The 19,833-nt window shown below is 35.4% G+C and overlaps 1 protein-coding gene across 1 annotated transcript; it reads left to right on the forward strand.

The window, feature by feature from the left end:
* The first annotated feature begins 17,616 nt into the window (after positions 1-17,616).
* LOC114304577 (SAUR-like auxin-responsive protein family) lies at positions 17,617-18,117 on the forward strand. The gene has a single exon (XM_028249738.2). The coding sequence runs from the start codon at positions 17,617-17,619 to the stop codon at positions 18,115-18,117; it is 501 nt and encodes a 166-aa protein (XP_028105539.2).
* The last annotated feature ends 1,716 nt before the right edge of the window (positions 18,118-19,833 follow it).

The raw sequence follows: 19,833 nt of genomic DNA on the forward strand, positions 1-19,833 counted from the left end.
CTCGCTCGAGCGAATCCTTTGATTTTGGACCTACGCTCGAGCGGAGAAAGTCTCGCTCGAGCGAAGCTCCTATTTTCAGCAAACTTTGCGAAATGTTTTCTAAGTGTATTTTTGCATCCTCATCCCATCCTAGGTATTCTTAGGCCTAGTTTAAGACATTTAGATGAGGATATCGTTGTAGAACACACCAAGGCAAATTAGGGATTAAGTTATGAGATTTCCCAACTGTGTAGCTTAGTGTGTTCAACCTGTGAACTGTGTAGGGTTGGCAACTGGGGAGACACGCTCTAGCATACTGTAGCCCAGAACTCTGTGAGTAACAATTGTGTAAAGATATGTTCAACTGGTTATCTTTCGAATACTGAACTGAACTGTTTACTGAACTGGTATTATTTACTGAATGAATGTATGTCCTTTATTTCTGAACTGTACTGTGGCATCCTTAGTACTTACTGTTTACTGTTACTGTTACTGCGACAGAATTCTCTGTCGGTTCCCTCGTGGAACCACTACTGTTTACTGACTGATGGCCATCATTACTGTTCGGTCTTTCAAGACCTACTGTTACTGTTATGCTAATGGATGTACCACATATGACTGTTTACTGTACTGAACAACTGAAATACTGATTGAATTGAACTGTTTTCATTACTGTAAGGACATTCATTCTAAACCCCTTTACGCTTTATGTTATTCACTGGGCTTTAGCTCACTGCTCATATATATATGTAGGTGTTCAGGCACCAGACCGCAGCTAGAGGCGTCAGGGTTACTCCAGTTTTGTCAAGCCAGCCTTTGTGCCTCACTCCGAGGTTCCGAGTTGCCATGCTATGGCTTGGGGGTGTCTTGTTTGTTTTTCCCCCTTCTGTACTGTTTTACTGTTTTGTATAGACCGTACTGTTTTGTACAGACGGAATGTTTTCTGTACTGTTCTGTAGGGTTGAGTCCCTAGTTGAATGGATGTGAATATTGTACATACTGTTCTGTACTGTTTATGTGTGAATGTATGAAAAATCTTTTGCATACAGACTGTCACAGCTCATTGGACATTGTTTAATTACCGTTTTGGCTTCCGCCAGGCCCTGTACTCTGTTTTACTGTATTTCTGTTAAGCAGGCCTTCGGTAATCTCGGATTACTGGCCGGTTACGGTGCTAAACCCATAGGGCCGGGTTTGGGTCGTGACAGAGTGGTATCAGAGCGATACTTAACCACGAGTTATACCGCACACACGTGTCCAAATGAGCTATAGGGTGTCCTAGAAAAGTGATTAGGGCATCTCATGAGCATGATAAGTGTGTGTGGTTATGTTATGACTGAATGCATGCTAATGTGGTAAACTGTTAAACAAATGACTGCTTATGTTTAAAACTGCTATAACTGCTTATAGTGAAATGGACAATGCAAATGAACCTGAGTCCTCATCTACTGAGGCAAGAATGGAAAGAATGGAAAGAATGATAGAACTGATAACTGCTAGACTTGAACAACAACAGAACCAACCGCCTCCTCCTCCTCCTCCGGTACAGCCGGAACTTAATGCGAATGTGAATGATGGGGACATAATTGCTTTGACCCAGAAGTTCAGCAAAATGAAACCGCCATCCTTTCAGGGAGGCCTTGAACCGTTGAAAGCTGAAGCTTGGGTTCTTGAAACAGAAAAATTGTTCGAAGTGTTTCCGTGCTCGGAAGCGAACAAAGTGCTGTTAGCTACCTTCACCCTACAAGAAGAGGCTAGAAGGTGGTGGATGTTGATCCGTGACACAAATACTGTTATGACTTGGGCTCAGTTCAAGGAGTCCTTCTTTGAAAAGTACTTCCCTCAGTGTGTTAGGGATAGAAAAGTGACTGAATTTGAACAGCTGAAGCAGGGCACAATGTCCGTTGCAGAATATGAAACGAAATTTACTGAGCTTGCTAGATATGCACCGCACATGGTGGATACCGAATATAAGAAGGCCAGAAAATTTGAAGGTGGCCTTAATGTGGCAATACTTGACCGGATAAATGTTTTGAAATTACCGACTTTTGTGGGTGTTCTCGACCGGGCATTGATGGCCGAGTCGAACATTGCAGCAGTGAAACAATCTGAAACACCAACAACTGAATGGCATGGAAAAAGGCAGGGTTTCAAATTTAAGAAAGGCAAGTACAACCCAGCCAACAAGAAACAGAATACGGGGACGATGATTAGCCCCAGCCAAGGGAGTGGATTCATACCACCCTGTTCTGAATGTGGCAAGAAACACAAGGGGGTTTGCTACAGAATATCTGGAGCCTGTTACAGGTGTGGCAAGGTGGGCCACATGGTTAAAGATTGCCCTTCTGCTCCTCAAGGCAATAGCAAAGCTGCACCAAGCGCAGCAGCATCAAATGCTCCACCAAAGCCTAACCCCAGAGCTACCGGGAAAGAGCCTGTGAGGCAAGGCCGAGTGTTCGCACTAGTACCGGGAGATGTGCAGAATACCGAGACCGTTGTGTCAGGTATTCTCTCTATCTGTACTCAAAATGCATATGTATTGATTGATTCGGGGTCTACGCATTCTTATGTATCGCATGCTTTCTCACGGAAATTGAACAGACCCTTAGAACCCATGAACTATCTGCTAGCTGTATCATCACCCATAGGGGGATCTATGACATGTGCTTATATGTACCCCGCATGTGAAATCATTGTTGGGGATATGCATCTGTTTATTGATTTACTGCCATTGAACATTGATCATTTTGACGTAATATTGGGGATGGATTGGTTACAAAAATATCATGCCACTATTGACTGTGTGACCAAGCAAGTTGTTTTTCCGTCCACCTGGTTTGCCTGAATTTGTGTTTAATGGGAGTGGAGTAGTACCTCCTCCGTATTTGATTTCATCTGTGAAGGCTGTTAAACTGATTAAGAAGGGCTGTAAAGGATATCTGTGTTCTGTACTGACTGTGCCTACTGATGATAGTATTAAAACTGATGTGAATTGTATTCCTATAGTCAGAGAATTCCCAGATGTTTTTCCAGATAATCTTCCAGGAGATTTGACTGACAGGGAGATTGAATTTGCCGTTGATGTGATTCCCGGAACACAACCAGTTTCTAAAGCTCCTTACAGAATGGCTCCAACTGAACTGAAAGAACTGAAAGTGCAATTGCAAGAACTGTTAGACAAAAAGTTCATCAGACCTAGCACTTCGCCATGGGGTGCTCCTGTTTTGTTTGTCAAAAAGAAAGATGGCTCACTGAGATTGTGCATTGACTACCGTGAGTTGAACAAGGTAACTGTAAAGAATAAATACCCATTACCGCGTATTGATGATTTATTTGATCAGTTACAGGGTGCACAAGTATTTTCCAAAATCGATCTCAGATCGGGATATCATCAACTGAAAGTTAAACCAGAAGACATTGATAAAACTGCTTTTAGAACGAGGTATGGACATTATGAATTTCTAGTTATGCCTTTTGGAGTCACGAACGCACCAGCTGCTTTTATGGACCTCATGAACAGAATTTTTAAACCGTACCTTGATGACTTTATTGTTGTATTTATCGATGACATATTGATTTACTCCAAAAGTGTAGAACAACATGAACATCATCTGAGACTTGCCCTACAAACCTTAAGAGAACAGAAACTGTATGCTAAACTGTCTAAATGTGAATTTTGGCTTGACCATGTTATGTTTTTGGGGCATGTTGTTAGCAAAGATGAAATTTCTGTTGATCCGCAGAAAATTGAAGCTGTAGTGAACTGGCCTAGACCAACAAATGTGACTGAAGTCCGAAGCTTTTTGGGATTGGCTGGATATTACAGAAGATTTGTCAAAGATTTCTCCAAAATTGCCCTACCATTGACTCAGTTAACTCAGAAGGGGACATCATTTGACTGGACTGACCAAAGAGAATCTGCTTTCCAGGAGTTGAAAACTCGACTTGTGACTGCACCAGTTTTGACTTTACCCTCAGGTACGGATGGTTATACTGTATTTAGTGATGCTTCTCATAAGGGTCTGGGGTGTGTTTTAATGCAGAATGGGAGAGTTATTGCTTATGCTTCCCGACAACTGAGACCGCATGAAAAGAACTACCCGACCCATGATCTGGAACTTGCTGCAGTAGTATTTGCACTGAAAATCTGGCGTCACTATCTGTACGGGGTGACATGTGAAGTATACACCGACCACAAGAGTTTAAAGTATTTCTTCACACAGAAAGAACTGAATATGAGACAGCGGAGATGGCTGGAACTGATTAAAGACTATGACCTACAGATATTGTACCATCCGGGAAAAGCCAATACCGTTGCCGATGCATTGAGCCGGAAATCGATTGGAAACTTAGCCTGTTTGCTTACAGGACAGAAAGAGTTGCTTTGTGACCTTGAAAAATCCGAAATAGAAATTGTTTTGAGAGAACAAGGTGGAACCTTAGCTGCTATTTCTGCTCAACCGGCACTGATTGAAGAGATTAAAGAGAAACAACAACTGGATGACTTCTTGAAGAAGATCATCGAAGAGAGAGAATCTAAACCGAGACCGGGATTCAAATTCGAGAACAATGTACTGAAATTTCAAGAAAGATTGTGTGTACCAAATGATACTGAACTGAAAGGAAGAGTTCTGCAAGAGGGCCACAATTCGAAATTGTCTATCCATCCGGGGAATACGAAAATGTACCAAGATCTGAAACAGAATTTCTGGTGGCCGGGAATGAAGAAAGAAATTGCTGATTTTGTATCCAAATGTCTTCATTGCTAACAGGTCAAAGCTGAACATCAGCGACCTGCCGGATTATTGCAACCCCTACCCATACCAGAGTGGAAATGGGAGCATATCACGATGGATTTTATCGTTGGATTACCTCGCTCCAGAAAAGGTATGGATTCAATTTGGGTTATTGTTGATAGACTAACCAAATCTGCTCACTTCTTACCTGTCAAGACAATCTATAATGCGGACAAATTGGCTGTTATCTATATTGATGAAATTGTAAGACTGCATAGAGTGCCTGTGTCTATTGTTTCTGACAGGGATTCGAAGTTTACCTCGAGGTTTTGGCAAAGCCTACAAACTGCACTGGGTACTGAACTAAGACTGAGTAGTGCCTATCATCCTCAGACAGATGGCCAATCAGAAAGGACCATCCAAACTCTGGAGGATTTATTGAGAATGTGTGTCCTTGATTTTCAGGGAGACTGGGAAAGTCATCTGCCACTAGCTGAATTCGCCTACAACAACAGCTACCATTCGAGTATTGGTATGGCGCCTTTTGAGGCATTGTATGGCAGAAAATGTAGATCTCCAATTTGCTGGGCAGAAGTTGGAGATGGGCCTTTGCTTGGGCCCGAGATTGTGTATGAAACAACTGAAAAAGTGAAACTGATACAGCAAAGACTGAAAACTGCGCAGAGCAGACAGAAAAGTTATGCAGATGTCAGAAGACGGGACAGAGAGTATGAAGTGGGTGATCACGTTTTTGTGAAAGTGACACCAATGAAGGGCCAGACTCGTTTTGGAGTCAAAGGCAAGTTAGCGCCGAGATATGTCGGACCGTATGAGATTATCGAGAAAATCAATCCGGTGGCGTATCAAGTCGCGCTCCCTCCTGAAATGGAACACATGCATAATGTTTTCCACATTTCTATGTTAAGAGATTATCTCCGGGATCCTTTCCATGTGATTGAGCCTGCTCGGATAGTGTTGAGTGATGACTACACTTACGAGGAACGGCCTATACAGATTGTAAACCGACGGATCAAGAAACTGAGGAACAAAGAGATCCCGTTAGTGAAAGTTGACTGGCAAAACCACGGTGGCGTGTATGCCACTTGGGAAAGGGAAGATGACATGGCCAAAAGATATCCTGAACTGTTTCCACTGAATCCTGTTTTCTTCCAGAATGAAGGTAACTCGAGTTTAGAGGACTAAACTCTTTATAAGGAGGGGAGACTGTAACAACCCTCATACTGTTTACTGATTAAGGACTGATTGATTACCGATAATCACCGATTACTGTTAAACGAAACGGATAATGACTGATAACTGACTGATAATTGAACTGATTAAAAGTACTGAGACTGACTGAAACTGGAAACTGAATTGACTGAGTATATGTTAGTTAATTGCATTCTATCTGTTTGATTGTCTGATTATCTGTTCATGTTTATATGTTTAAACTGCTAATTGAAGGCCTTATCGGCGGCCGAATTAGAAACCGATTGATGTTCCGTGACCCTCATGATTAATGTGATTTTATGATATATTTATCTGAAAACTGATTAGGTATGATTAAATTAGATTAAAATAAGCTAATTAAAGAGGTTGCCATATTTACCATTTTGCCACATGAGTGGCCACTATCTCATATACACACTTGAGCCTTATACTTGAATCAAGACAACATTTCCTCAGCCATTTCCCCTCTCATTGCCGACCATAGAGAGAGTTAGGGAGGGAGAGAAGTGTTCTTGTTGATTTAGCTTGTGAATCTTGAAGAATTGAAAGTGTATTTGCATATTTGAGCTCCCTCACCTCTAATTCTACACCCAAGGTAGATCATTCATCATCTTAATGGTGTTCTTGAGTTCATTCTTGCATGATTCGTGTTAATTTGTAGAGCTAAGTCATGATTTGGTTCATTAATGATGGATTGAAGATCATTTCTTGCATGCATGTTAGTATTGTTGCATTTTGAGGTTGATTACATGGACATTAGTGCATGCATGCTCATATTGTTGTTATAGACCATGTTTTCATCTGGTTTTGGAAAGAAATGAGCCCATTTGAGCAAGCTTTGGAGCTTCAATTTGGTTTAAAACTCATTCATGCATGTTTGAATGTTGTTCTTGAAAATGGGTTTGAATGTGGTTTTAATTGACTCACCTTTGGGGCTTGAATTCACAAATTGAGCTTTGAAACTTGTTATACATTGAATTTAATGAGGTTTTCCAGAATTTGGGCCCAAGAGGTCGAGTTTGGAGTGGTTGAATGCTTGGTTTGAGCTTGGGAGGCAGATCTGGAAATTCCAGATTTGGCTTCCTCGCTCGAGCGAAGGATTCCCCGCTCGAGCGAGCACCTTTGTCCAGGGCTCCGCTCGAGCGACCATCGAGCGACGATCGCGCGTAAAATTTCAGCATCCAGTACTTTTACTGTTTTGCAGACCGCTTGAGCGAAGGATTCCTCGCTCGAGCGAATCCTTTGATTTTGGACCTACGCTCGAGCGGAGAAAGTCTCGCTCGAGTGAAGCTCCTATTTTCAGCAAACTTTGCGAAATGTTTTCTAAGTGTATTTTTGCATCCTCATCCCATCCTAGGCATTCTTAGGCCTAGTTTAAGACATTTAGATGAGGATATCGTTGTAGAACACACCAAGGCAAATTAGGGATTAAGTTATGAGATTTCCCAACTGTGTAGCTTAGTGTGTTCAACCTGTGAACTGTGTAGGGTTGGCAACTGGGGAGACACGCTCTAGCATACTGTAGCCCAGAACTCTGTGAGTAACAATTGTGTAAAGATATGTTCAACTGGTTATCTTTCGAATACTGAACTGAACTGTTTACTGAACTGGTATTATTTACTGAATGAATGTATGCCCTTTATTTCTGAACTGTACTGTGGCATCCTTAGTACTTACTGTTTACTGTTACTGTTACTGCGACAGAATTCTCTGTCGGTTCCCTCGTGGAACCACTACTGTTTACTGACTGATGGCCATCATTACTGTTCGGTCTTTCAAGACCTACTGTTACTGTTATGCTAATGGATGTACCACATATGACTGTTTACTGTACTGAACAACTGAAATACTGATTGAATTGAACTGTTTTCATTACTGTAAGGACATTCATTCTAAACCCCTTTACGCTTTATGTTATTCACTGGGCTTTAGCTCACTGCTCATATATATATGTAGGTGTTCAGGCACCAGACCGCAGCTAGAGGCGTCAGGGTTACTCCAGTTTTGTCAAGCCAGCCTTTGTGCCTCACTCCGAGGTTCCGAGTTGCCATGCTATGGCTTGGGGGTGTCTTGTTTGTTTTTCCCCCTTCTGTACTGTTTTACTGTTTTGTATAGACCGTACTGTTTTGTACAGACGGAATGTTTTCTGTACTGTTCTGTAGGGTTGAGTCCCTAGTTGAATGGATGTGAATATTGTACATACTGTTCTGTACTGTTTATGTGTGAATGTATGAAAAATCTTTTGCATACAGACTGTCACAGCTCATTGGACATTGTTTAATTACCGTTTTGGCTTCCGCCAGGCCCTGTACTCTGTTTTACTGTATTTCTGTTAAGCAGGCCTTCGGTAATCTCGGATTACTGGCCGGTTACGGTGCTAAACCCATAGGGCCAGGTTTGGGTCGTGACATGATCTCTCAACTTCTCCCCGAACAGTGGGAAGCAAAAACTTATCCTAAAAAACACTGACAAAAACCTCCCAAGTCACACCAATACGCCCACACACATACTTCCACCACTGACCCACATCTCCTTTCAGTTGGAAGGATGCCAAGGTCACTCTTAGTTAGTCGTCCTCGATGCCAAGCATCTCAAACGTTTTTACTATTGTTCTAGCCACTCATTCACCTTTAGTGGCTCCTTAGGATCACCCAAAAACTTATTCAGATTCGACCCGAAAAACTCTCACTTCAAGAAAGACGACCCTTCCTCAGCTACTTGGGCTTGGACTTGATTCTCAGCCCTGAAAATGTCCATATACTCCCGTAATGCTCCGGCCATTTCGTGGGCTAAGGCGCTCATGGCCTGTTCACCAACTAGTTCGGCCACATTGGCCTGACCAATCCCTTCTTCTTAGGTCAGAATATCATCTGGTAAAGGCACCTCATGCCTCTTCGCCGTACCACGCCTACCACCACCACGTCCACGTCTTGACATCCTAATGAAGGTAACACAAGAGATTAGCACATTTATAAATGTGTCGAAACTAACTCACTTGCCTCATAATACGGTGGACAATAGTGACTCACTCCACATAAGCACGTTGTGACATAAACACACGAATTTCATTTCTAGATAATGACCGCCCCGTGGCATTGCCAGAGTTCCAATTAGAAACAGTAGTAATCAAGTGCTCTTCTAATAGGACTTCTAGAAACCCGTAGACTTAATCAACATCCTAGAAACTAAATCCCATACCCATGTAACCACAGAAGCATGTTATCATGTAAGCACATCGTACATACCAAGGTCTCTATCAAGCAAGACAAACCTATTATGGCAATAACCACTTTCCACGTACCCAAAGTATTCAAACCTCGCTTTGATACCAAGTTGTAACACCCCGAAATAATTATAATAATCCAACTCCAAACAACTAATACAAGGTGACATAATTGAAATAATAAGCTTTCATTAATCAGAATTATTATACAAAAGGTGATAAGGAATGAAAGCTAAACAAATGTTCATATGCTCTAAAGGCTTACATCTTTCCAATCCAAGGCTTAGGTACGTCAAAAATGAGTCATAAGCTCAATACAAATAAAGTCTTAAGTTTGTACAAAAATTAAATACAAGATAAACAAAACTGAGCCTTCAGCTCCACAATCCTCCCACCATAATCCCCCTAAGTTAAGTCCTTGGTAGAGGCATATCATCAGCACCTAAAAATCATTTTCCTATGTAAAGTGAGCCAAAGCCCAATAGAAACAATCTAACATAATATATGAATCTTAACAAAGATATAAGTGTAATATGCATCTATAATGCCCGAAATAAAATCATTTACAATTGCTCTACAAAACCATGCTACACCAAGCTCAATATCTCAATCCATATTATCTCGATTCATAAATCGTTTTTCATTTCATTCAGACAACCAAATTGAGAGTACAACTCAGTGGGTCTTTACCCAACATAACTGCTATACAAACACTTTAATTTTCCATTTTGCGGATATTTCATTTATGAGAATCAGCACCCATGTATACGTACAGTTTTCGAGACTTTCACCCTGAACACACAGGCCATCTTAATTTAATGGAGTCCATCTATTTTTTTCTCTCAAACATCATACATTTACAATGTATTAAAGACATGGCCATATTCAATGACAACAGATAAAAGATTAGTTTCAATTCACCTAATCCTCATGCAATTTTTACAACAATCACAGCTATCCTCTACCAATAGACCAAAATAGATATTTCTAAACAGATGTACAATCTCCAAGACAAATAAATTATTCAAATTTCCATAGGTGAGAGGTAATACATATCCAACTCCACCATTTATATAAACATCTATCCAATTTCATATTCCCAATACCAATTTCATTTATTTATATAAAATAACTATTTGAGACATTTTAGGGCAAAACTCCATTTTCTTCCAAAATCCATCCCGGGTATCAAAATCAACAAATTTATCACAACACAACCTCGCATCTACTCCCGTAAGCATTTTTAATATATACATTTGAAAACCCCTCTTTTGATTTTAAACCAAAACCCTAGGTTTGTTCAAAATCATTCAAAATTCCAATGTTCTTTACACATCAACAAATAATTAAGTTAAAACTCATAGAAGAGTGTAGAAAGTCCCAACCTCAAGTTTAGAAAACGAGCAAAGTAAGGAAAAAACTTCAAAGACGCCAAAACCAAATTTTGTTTGGACCAAAGTGAAGCTCTTAAAACGCTCTACCTCTTTTCCAAAGACACTAGGGTAGAGAAACCAACGGATCTAGGTGAAAATGTAGAGAGAGAGGGATTTTTAGAGAGAGAGAGAGAGGCTCTAGATCTAGGGTTTTTAGAGAAGAAGATGTGAAAAAGTGACGTAGAAAGGTACTGCTGTGAAATAATATGCGCACAGTCCGTTCGAGCGCAAGAAGTGATGCTTGAGCGCAGAATGCACACTTCTAGTAGTTTTGCAGATAACAAACCAACACTCGAGCGTAAGAAAGACTGCTCGAGCTAAGACCACTTGAGCGCAAAAAGCACCGCTCGAGCATAGAATACATTCTCCCAATAGTTTTGTAGACCTACAAAAATACTGAGAGTTCACAAAGCCCGCTCGAGTGCAAGAAGTGCTGCTCGAGTGGAGCAGTAAAATTCTAGGCAACAAAAGTTTGAAAGCCAAGCAACTAACCTATTCCAAACGCAACCATTACAATCTAATAGCCAAACTCAAGGAAGTATTAGAGGAAAAAGACATGAACAACACTACGACACCACAAAATCCGAGTCCAAGATACAAAAGGGCGACGAGGGCTACATTTACACCGATCGAATCAAGTTTTTATCAACATTAAATTTAGGGTTTTTATCTCCTTCCTCTCCCAAGCTTGAGGTAGGGGCATTCTTAGAGTTATATATATGTTTTTGTAAGTCTATGCTTGTTTGGAGTATTTCTTTCTTGTTTGAACTATGGTTTTTGGGTTATGAACTCTAGATGATTTTAAAAGTGTATTTTCTCTACATTTTCCCAAACTTTTGAGAGTATGAGCTATGTTCTAAAGTGTGAGTGTTGTTTTGAAAAAAATCCTTTCAAAAATGTGACAGAAACCTAGTTTTGGTGAAAACTCTAGAAATTTAGGAATATTTAGGGGAAAAAAATGTTGAGATATTGTGAAATTCATGCTTGATAAATTATTATGGGGAATAAATAATGGAGGAATTTCTATAGTTGTATTAAATGAGGGATTTCATGGAAAAATGAGAAATGTTGATTTTTGAAGCTTGATAAATAGCTTGTTGTTTGTTTGTCTTGGAAGGACCAAGTTTAAAATGATGATTAATATGTGGAAAATGTATGTATGAAAATATTGCTATATTATCTCTTGGAAGATATATTATGATGTTACATTGATAAGAGAAGTGAGAATTTAATCACAATGGAGGATTGTATGGTGGAAGTTGAAAAGTGAACTATATTAAGGCATTGTTACATATTGCATTGCCATTCCATTTCATCTTATTATCATTGATTTTGAATTTTGCATTTGAAAACTATTGCTTTGAGAAAGGAATTGTTTTGTGAAACAAGATTATCTTGAATTGTTTTGGTGTATATATGTTGATAAGTCCTGATAGGGGGTGTAATTTGGTATTGGTTAAGTTGGCCTAAGTGTCTATAGTGAAAGACTGAAAACACACGTGGAGGAAGTACCACGTGCCTTCCAGTTAGCAACCGATAAAGTGACGATTAGTAGTGCTTAATATGTCACCTACTTGCAGACACCAACCCAAAGATTACCTGAGTTGTATTTACCACCCCTTGAACCATATTGAAGTTACTAAATTGTTATATTTTCAAATTTGCATTATACACAACATTTTCAAAAGATATATATCTATATATATGTTTTGAGTATGACATGATATATGTACTCATCTCAAGAGACCTTTTTGAAAGACCAAATTAGATTTTTTTTTTTTTTTTTTTTTTTTTTGAAGTCGGGGTTCAGGTTTGCTTTTTTTTTTGTTAGATTATTTTCATTTTAATAAACTTTTTTTAAAAAAAATTTGGAAAAACTTTAAAAGTTTTTAAATTCTATTTGAGGAGACAACTCGAAAAATTAAATTCAAAAAAAAAATTCAAAAAAAAAGGTTCAAAAATAATAAACGTCTTAAATTTATTTTTATTTTTTCAATTTTATTTTGATTTTTGGGCTGAAAAAATAAAAAATTTGATATAATTTTAATTTTTTTTATACTAAAAATCAAAAAAATAAGTGATTTATTCAAAAAATCCCAAATAGCCTCTAAGGCCTTGTTTGAGAGTAGGCTTATTTAGTGCCTTTTTGGTTAAAATATGAGATAAAAAAATTAAGATAAATTACACTTACCTCTCCCGAGGTTTCTGACAAATATTTGAACCTTTACAAAAACATTCCCTACTTTTGCTGACAATATCAAGGTTCTCTCAACCTGTTAATTTAGCACAAACGATGTTACTTGGTTTTCAAGCTTTTTTGGCTATTTTAGCCACAAAAAATAAAATAGGTTATTTTAGCCATAACAAACAAAACATCACATCCAACCTATAATCATTACATTCTTCTCTCACAAAAAAAGTCAAAAAAGCCAAAAAGCCCTTCCCAAACCAAGTTTTTTAGCCCAGGCTAAAATAGTCAAAAAAACCAAAAAGCCAACCTACTTCCCAAACCAAGCCATATTACCCATTTGAATTGAGTAGGAAGAGATGAAAACTATCAAATCAATCAATAAACTATTTAAACAAAAAAATTTACTCATCTTCCCTAAGGTTTTGCATATATATTATTAAAAATCCAAACATATTTTAACATAACACCCTAATAATTTAATATAAAATCCTAATAATTAATATAATGATTATAAGACTTATTTCACATATAGACAATGGAAAATTTATCAATTTTAATTAATGCATTTATTATTTAAATTCCTTTTTTCTTTTATGTTTTTAAGTTGAAACAAATGGATTTTTTTTTCTAGAAATTTGTCCTACTTATTATTCATATGTTAAAAAATATATATTTATCTCTAAATTGTTAAGATATTATTAAACTATTTAATGAAAAAAAAATAATTTTTATTGATAAAATATTTAAAAAGAAATAATCTATCTAAAATTAATGTTAGATAATACCCAAATAATTTAATGGACACTTTCTACCTCTAAATTATTGCTAAATTGTTTATTTAGTCTCTGAACTATCGATTGAGTTTACTCAATCCCTAAAGTATATAATAGTTCCTAAACTATCGATTGAATCTATTAAATTCTTAAATTATTTAATGCAAACATATTTAGTCACTGAAAATATTATAAAATTAAAAAAAATAAGCCTATAAATAGAGCGAATGAAAATGAATTTTTAACTTTTGAGTACTTGTTAGCTTTTTGAATTTTTTAGCGCTCATTTGAGAACTTGACTATTTTAGTTAGTTTTTTTTTTATTTTTTAGCTATTTTAACTTGGATAAAAAAAAAATTGTGTTTGGGATAATTATTGGCTTCTTTTTCTTCTTTTTCTTCTTCTTCTTCTTTCTTTAGTTGATTTGATGGTTGTGAGAGAAAAAAATAAAATAATTATATTATGAATATGACATTTTATCTTATTGGTTATTTGAACTTATTTTATCTTTAAAAGTTGTTTGAAATAATCTAAATAAGTATATTTTTTTATTTTTTACGATAAGCTGTGCAATATGGTAGAGAAGTGATATAATCCAAATAAAAAGTGGTGTAACTTAAATAAGATAAATAAACAAAAAGATAATCTAAAATAAATCAACTCAAGTAAGGCCTTATTAGCTATTTTAGCTAAAAAAATCTCTCACCCCAAGTTTCCAAACAACCCCTAAAATCAATACGCCAAACGAGACCTAAGTTTTAAAAAAGGGCAAATTACAAACACCCCCTCGAGGTTTGGTAAAAATGCAGATTTCCCCATGAGGTTTGAGAAATTACATCCCGCTCCCTGAGGTTTATATTTTCATAACAAATTGCCCCCTGAGATTTTTATTTTCATATAGATTCCTCCTTAATTTCCCCTAATTTGTTATGAAAATTTGGCCCTTAGGGGGCAATTTGTAATTTCTCAAATCTCAGGGAAAAATCTGTATTTTCACCAAATCACGAGGGGGGTGTTTGTAATTTGCCCTTTAAAAAAAACAAAATGGTAAATTATACTTATACCCCTGAGATTTGAATTTAATACATATCACCGCTTGAGGTTTGGGAAATTACACCACCCCCTTGTCATTATAATTATTTAGACGGAATGAAAATATTGAACTCATGCACTCTCTCTTTTTTCTTCTCTTTTTTGTTTTACATCCTTTGTTTTTTTTTTCCTTTCCTTTGTTTGACTCTTTTTTTTTTTAATGTAATTTTTTTTATTTTTCTACGAAGAGTTTTTACTTTTATATAAAGAGTGGAGTTTATGAAATGAGATTAATAATCATAGGAATGATAATATAATTTCTAAAATGTTAAGAGATGGTATATAATTAAATAATGCTATATGCACTAATTAGTGTATTAATTAATATATTAATTGATGATGTGATATAATTTAAAATATTTTTAATATTTATAATTTATATAATAAATAGAATCAATAATAAAATCATAACTAATGTTGATACATTATTTAATATACTAATTAATATAAATAGCACTATAGTATATAATTAGATCAAACTTCAAGAGGCTTTAGTGTAATTTACCTTAAAAAAAAGAGCCCAGAGGGTTTTGACTGGCCGATCTAAACATAAAGAAAAATGCTTGGGAGCACTAATTAGTGCTCCCACTAATTAGGTGGCAGTGGGTCCCGTCATTAATGACGTGATGTTTTGGTCTTGGAGTTGTATTTTTTTTATTTTTTTTTTACTTTTTTAATACATTAGTGCTATTAGTGGTGATGTTTTTAGTGGGATGAATCATTGTTGAAACATAAAACGTGCAGCCTACAGAAAAATGTAGGGGAAAGAATCCAACGGCTCTGGTGCACGTACAACCTGACTAGGTTTCCGTGCAATTCATCCCTCTTAAGATACTACGTGGCACACTTCCTTTTATTAAAATATATATGTTACTATTACTCCTCGATTACTTAAGATTATTTAAAATAATCTAGATAAATATACTTTTTAATTTTTTATAAAAAAAAATATAAAGGCCTATTTTGAGAAGTAGATCATGATCTACTTTTCAAATTATAACTCATTTCCTTTTTTTATAAAAAAGTTGATTATAACTATTTTCTTAAAATAGTCCAAAATATGAATTAAATTTAAACTGATGTGTTAAAGAGATGATGTAATTTAAATGAGATAATATGACTTAAATAAAATAATGACTTTTTAACTTTTTAATTTTTTTATATTATGCCAAACTAGACCTTAATATGAATATGTGGTGAACTCCCATAATAATAGAAGATATGAGATGGCATATACTTGTTTAGCAAGATTTTTTTAGTTAATTTTTTAATTTTTTAATTTTTTTTTTTTTTTTTTTAAGTTTGAAACTTTTTTAGTGGTTTGGTATTCTTAGGTTTCTTTTGGGAAGCCCAACTTCGGAGTTTTTTTATTATTTTAGTTATAAAAAATAAAATAAATTTTTTAATTTAATAAGACAAAACATTATATCAATCCATAATCATTATATTCTTTTTTTCATAAAAAATTCAAAAAAGCCAAAAGTCTTTTCTAAATTAGACTTTTTAGCCTTAAACTAAAATAGTTAAAATATCAACTCACTTCCCAAACGAACTCTTATTTAGCTTTTTATTTTTTTAAACTTTAGAATGATAAAATTATCCTTAAAATAATATTTTTTTTAACTTTTTGTTTGTATATAAAATAGTTGGATACTTTTGTAATTTTTTTATCCTTTTATGATTTTGTAGCCATTTTTTATCTTTTATTATTGTATAACCTAGCAAAAATGCCAAACCAAGGCTTACCCGCATGTAAAAATTCCGCCTTTGGTAGGGGAATGAATCCAACGGCTCTGGTGCACGTACAACCTGACTACGTTTCCGTGCAATTTCACCTCTCTTTACAGATTGTCTGAGATGATCTAAATAAATGTATTTTTTAATTTTTTATAAAATATAAATTAGATTTAGATTGGGTTTGAAATAATGTATTAGAGGGGTGGTGTGACTTAAATAAGATGATGTAACTTAAGGATTGTTTAAGATACATTTTTTTTCTTTTTACGAAAAAATATACAGAAAAATAGAGACGTAATGTGATAGAAAAAAGGTAAAAAGATAAATTATTTTGTGTATACCAAACTTAGCCTAAACTTTTTGACTTTTTAATTTTTTTCAAACATACTAAACCAGCCCTTAGGCCTCGTTTGGGAACAGGTAATTTAGTAATTTTTTGGCTATCTGGCTAAAATATGAACTAAAAAAAACTAGTATGTTTGGGATGACTATTTGATTTTTTACCAAAAAATATACAAAAAATAGAGAGAAAATTAAATTTTTAATATTTTGATATAAATTATTAACTTTTTAACTAATTTAATAATTTTTTAATTAAAAAAGAGAGTTCTCAAACGAGGCCATGGTTTGGAAAGTTTACCATTTTAATTGACTATTTCACTTTCTAATTACTTGGTTAAGATAATTATAAAAATAAAAATAAAAAAACTATAAATGAAATATAATATTTTATTTTATTAATTATTTTAACCAGTAATTAAAAGCCGTTATATATAATCCATTTTGTTGGATAGTGTGTGTGTACCGAACCTTTCAAAGTCGTCCTCACCTTCACTGTCTACTTCGTTGGATACACCTTCCTCTACATTTCACAAACCTCCTCTTCCGATTTCTTCTTCGTTTCGTTTATACTTATTGTTTTACAGAAACGTTTGGGGATTTCCATAATCCACAGAGGAAAATTGATGACAAAAACCGTTTAGATTCGCAGTAAAGAAAAAAACAACAAGAAACGCTCTCTGAATGAAGCTCTCAATTTCTACCCCCACCACAAAAAGATGTCAAACATCCTCACCTCTCTCTCTCACGTTTCTCTATCTCTCTTTCACTTAACCATGTCCATCGCTGATTCTTGGCCTTTTCCCTAGATTCCAAACTACCCACAGACCAAATCTCTCTCTCTCTCTCTCTCTCTCTCTCTCTCTCATCATCATCATCAACCATGAGAAAGATCAGAGGCTTCAAGCTTAAACACAGGGTCACAACCCTTTTCCGATTCTTCCTCCACCGGAACCGCTCTTCTTCCGGGTACCGTAGACTCGACCCACCAGACCCAAACCCCAAACCCATCTCCGCTCTCTTCACTTCCCTCAAAACAAAGGCCAAGTCCCTCTGTTCTGCCAATCCGGGTCGGATTTTGGGTCGGGGTTACGTTCCAATGAATAGGAATCACCGTTTGGTGGAGGTGCCGAAGGGTCAGATGGCGGTGTATGTGGGTCAGAAAGACGGCGGCGATTTTCGCCGGGTTTTGGTGCCGGTGGTGTATTTCAACCACCCGTTGTTTGGAGATCTGTTGAGGGAGGCCGAGGAGGAGTTCGGGTTTGATCACTCGGGTGGGATTACGATTCCTTGTCGGATTTCGGACTTCGAGAACGTCAAGACCAGGATCGCCGAAGGCCGCTGTGGCCGGAATTTGCTGACGTGGAAGAAGGGTTCTTCTTGATTAGTTTGATTTGATGAGGACGACGACGACTATAAATTGGTGATGTTGATTGAGATATTTTTGTTTCTTATATTTGGCAATTAAATATTTAGTTGATAAATCCAAAAGTTTGTATATATTTTCGTAAAGGATCAAAATAATTATTAAAATAGTTATCAAACCAGGTCATAATTTTGATTTGATTTGATTTTTATGTTTTTTGAACTTAGTTTTATTTGAGTTTAAATTCAACAAGTTCAAATATATGATGTATTTGATTATTAGTTGTAAATGTATATACAGTAAATTTTTTCTTCAATTAACATTTTGCTCTCCTATTTTTTAAGTGTTGATTTTTATTAATAAGATCAATCAACATTTTTCTTATTAACGTGGGCATATCTCCCATGAAAGTGAATTTATAACAAAATCCTTATAAAGGGTTCGATTGAGAATTATTATTTCGATGATTTTTTAAATTTTTACGAAAAAAAAAAGTAAAGAAAATTGATTGACTCTTTATATTAATTTTTTGATTTTTTTTTTTATAATTATTTTTAGCCAATTGCCAAACATCCCATAAAATTGTATATTCTTTGTGTGGGACGTTTTTTTCCTTTTAATAGAAAGGGATATTCTTGGTTCACATTTTTAGAAATTAATTTTGTTCAATAATTGTAAGGTGCAAATCTGATGTTTAGATGTCAAAAAAAATAAAAATAAAAATAAAAATAAAATGATTGAGAATTGTGAAGTGCAGATTTGCCTCGAGCAAGATGGGTGCTTCTTTCGGCTCCACAATAGAGCTTGTCGACCCGGTATTGGCCGAGGAATAAAGATTGAGTCTTATAATTTTGGAATTTTAAAAAAGTTTTAGTAATGTGATAAAGAGCAAGATTCGCATATAATGTGTTGTGTGTATTTATTTTTTTATTTTTTATTTTTTATTTTTGTGACATTATTAAAAAAAATTTAACACTCTAAAATTAAAGTTCTGTATCATTGGTCGAGAAAGTAATCTGACTGTCAAATCTGTACTTGAGATGTATAGGATTTATGAAGTGTTGTTAAGTACATGATATACTACTAGCTTTCTGTATTTATAATCTTGTAGATGTAGATGTCTCTTCTTTGTTTGTTTAGTAACATCAGGAAAGTAATCTGACAGTCAAATCTGTACTTGGAGATGTATAGGACTTATGAAGTGTTGTTAAGTACATGATATACTATTAGCTTTCTGTATTTATTAGCTTTCTGTATTTATTAGCTTTCTGTATTTATAATCTTGTAGATGTAGATGTAGATGTCCCTTCTTTTTTGTTGGCTTAAGTGACATCAGGTCGTCCATTTGGTGTTGTAAGATGTCAAATGGCTCTGCTCTACCGTGTGTTATTCTTTTCAACTTGGTTGGCTATGATGGTATTCTTTAGCCGACTTGTTTGTTTAGGTCTCTTTTGACAACTTTTCATTTTAATTAATAAGTTAAAAAATTATTAAATTAATTAAAAAATTAATAATTCATATTAAAAAGTCAAAAAAAAAAATTTTAAAATTTTTTGTATATCTTTTTATAAAATATTAAAAAATTATTTTAAACATATTAATTTTTTTAATTTATATTTTAATTAAATAACTAAAAAATTATTAAATTAATCTATTTCCAAACGAGGCGTTAGTCGAGATGATCTTCTGTTTTTTGATATGTGTTTTTTTAGGAAAATGTTTGGTAGCTTAAAT

The sequence above is a fragment of the Camellia sinensis genome, chromosome 5 (genome assembly GCF_055761805.1).
Source record: "Camellia sinensis isolate YWXY chromosome 5, ASM5576180v1, whole genome shotgun sequence".
Classification (NCBI taxonomy): Eukaryota; Viridiplantae; Streptophyta; class Magnoliopsida; order Ericales; family Theaceae; genus Camellia; species Camellia sinensis.

Excerpts from the sequence above, each read along its gene's own strand:
- LOC114304577 (XM_028249738.2), top strand. The coding sequence starts at position 17,617 with ATGAGAAAGATCAGAGGCTTCAAGCTTAAACACAGGGTCACAACCCTT.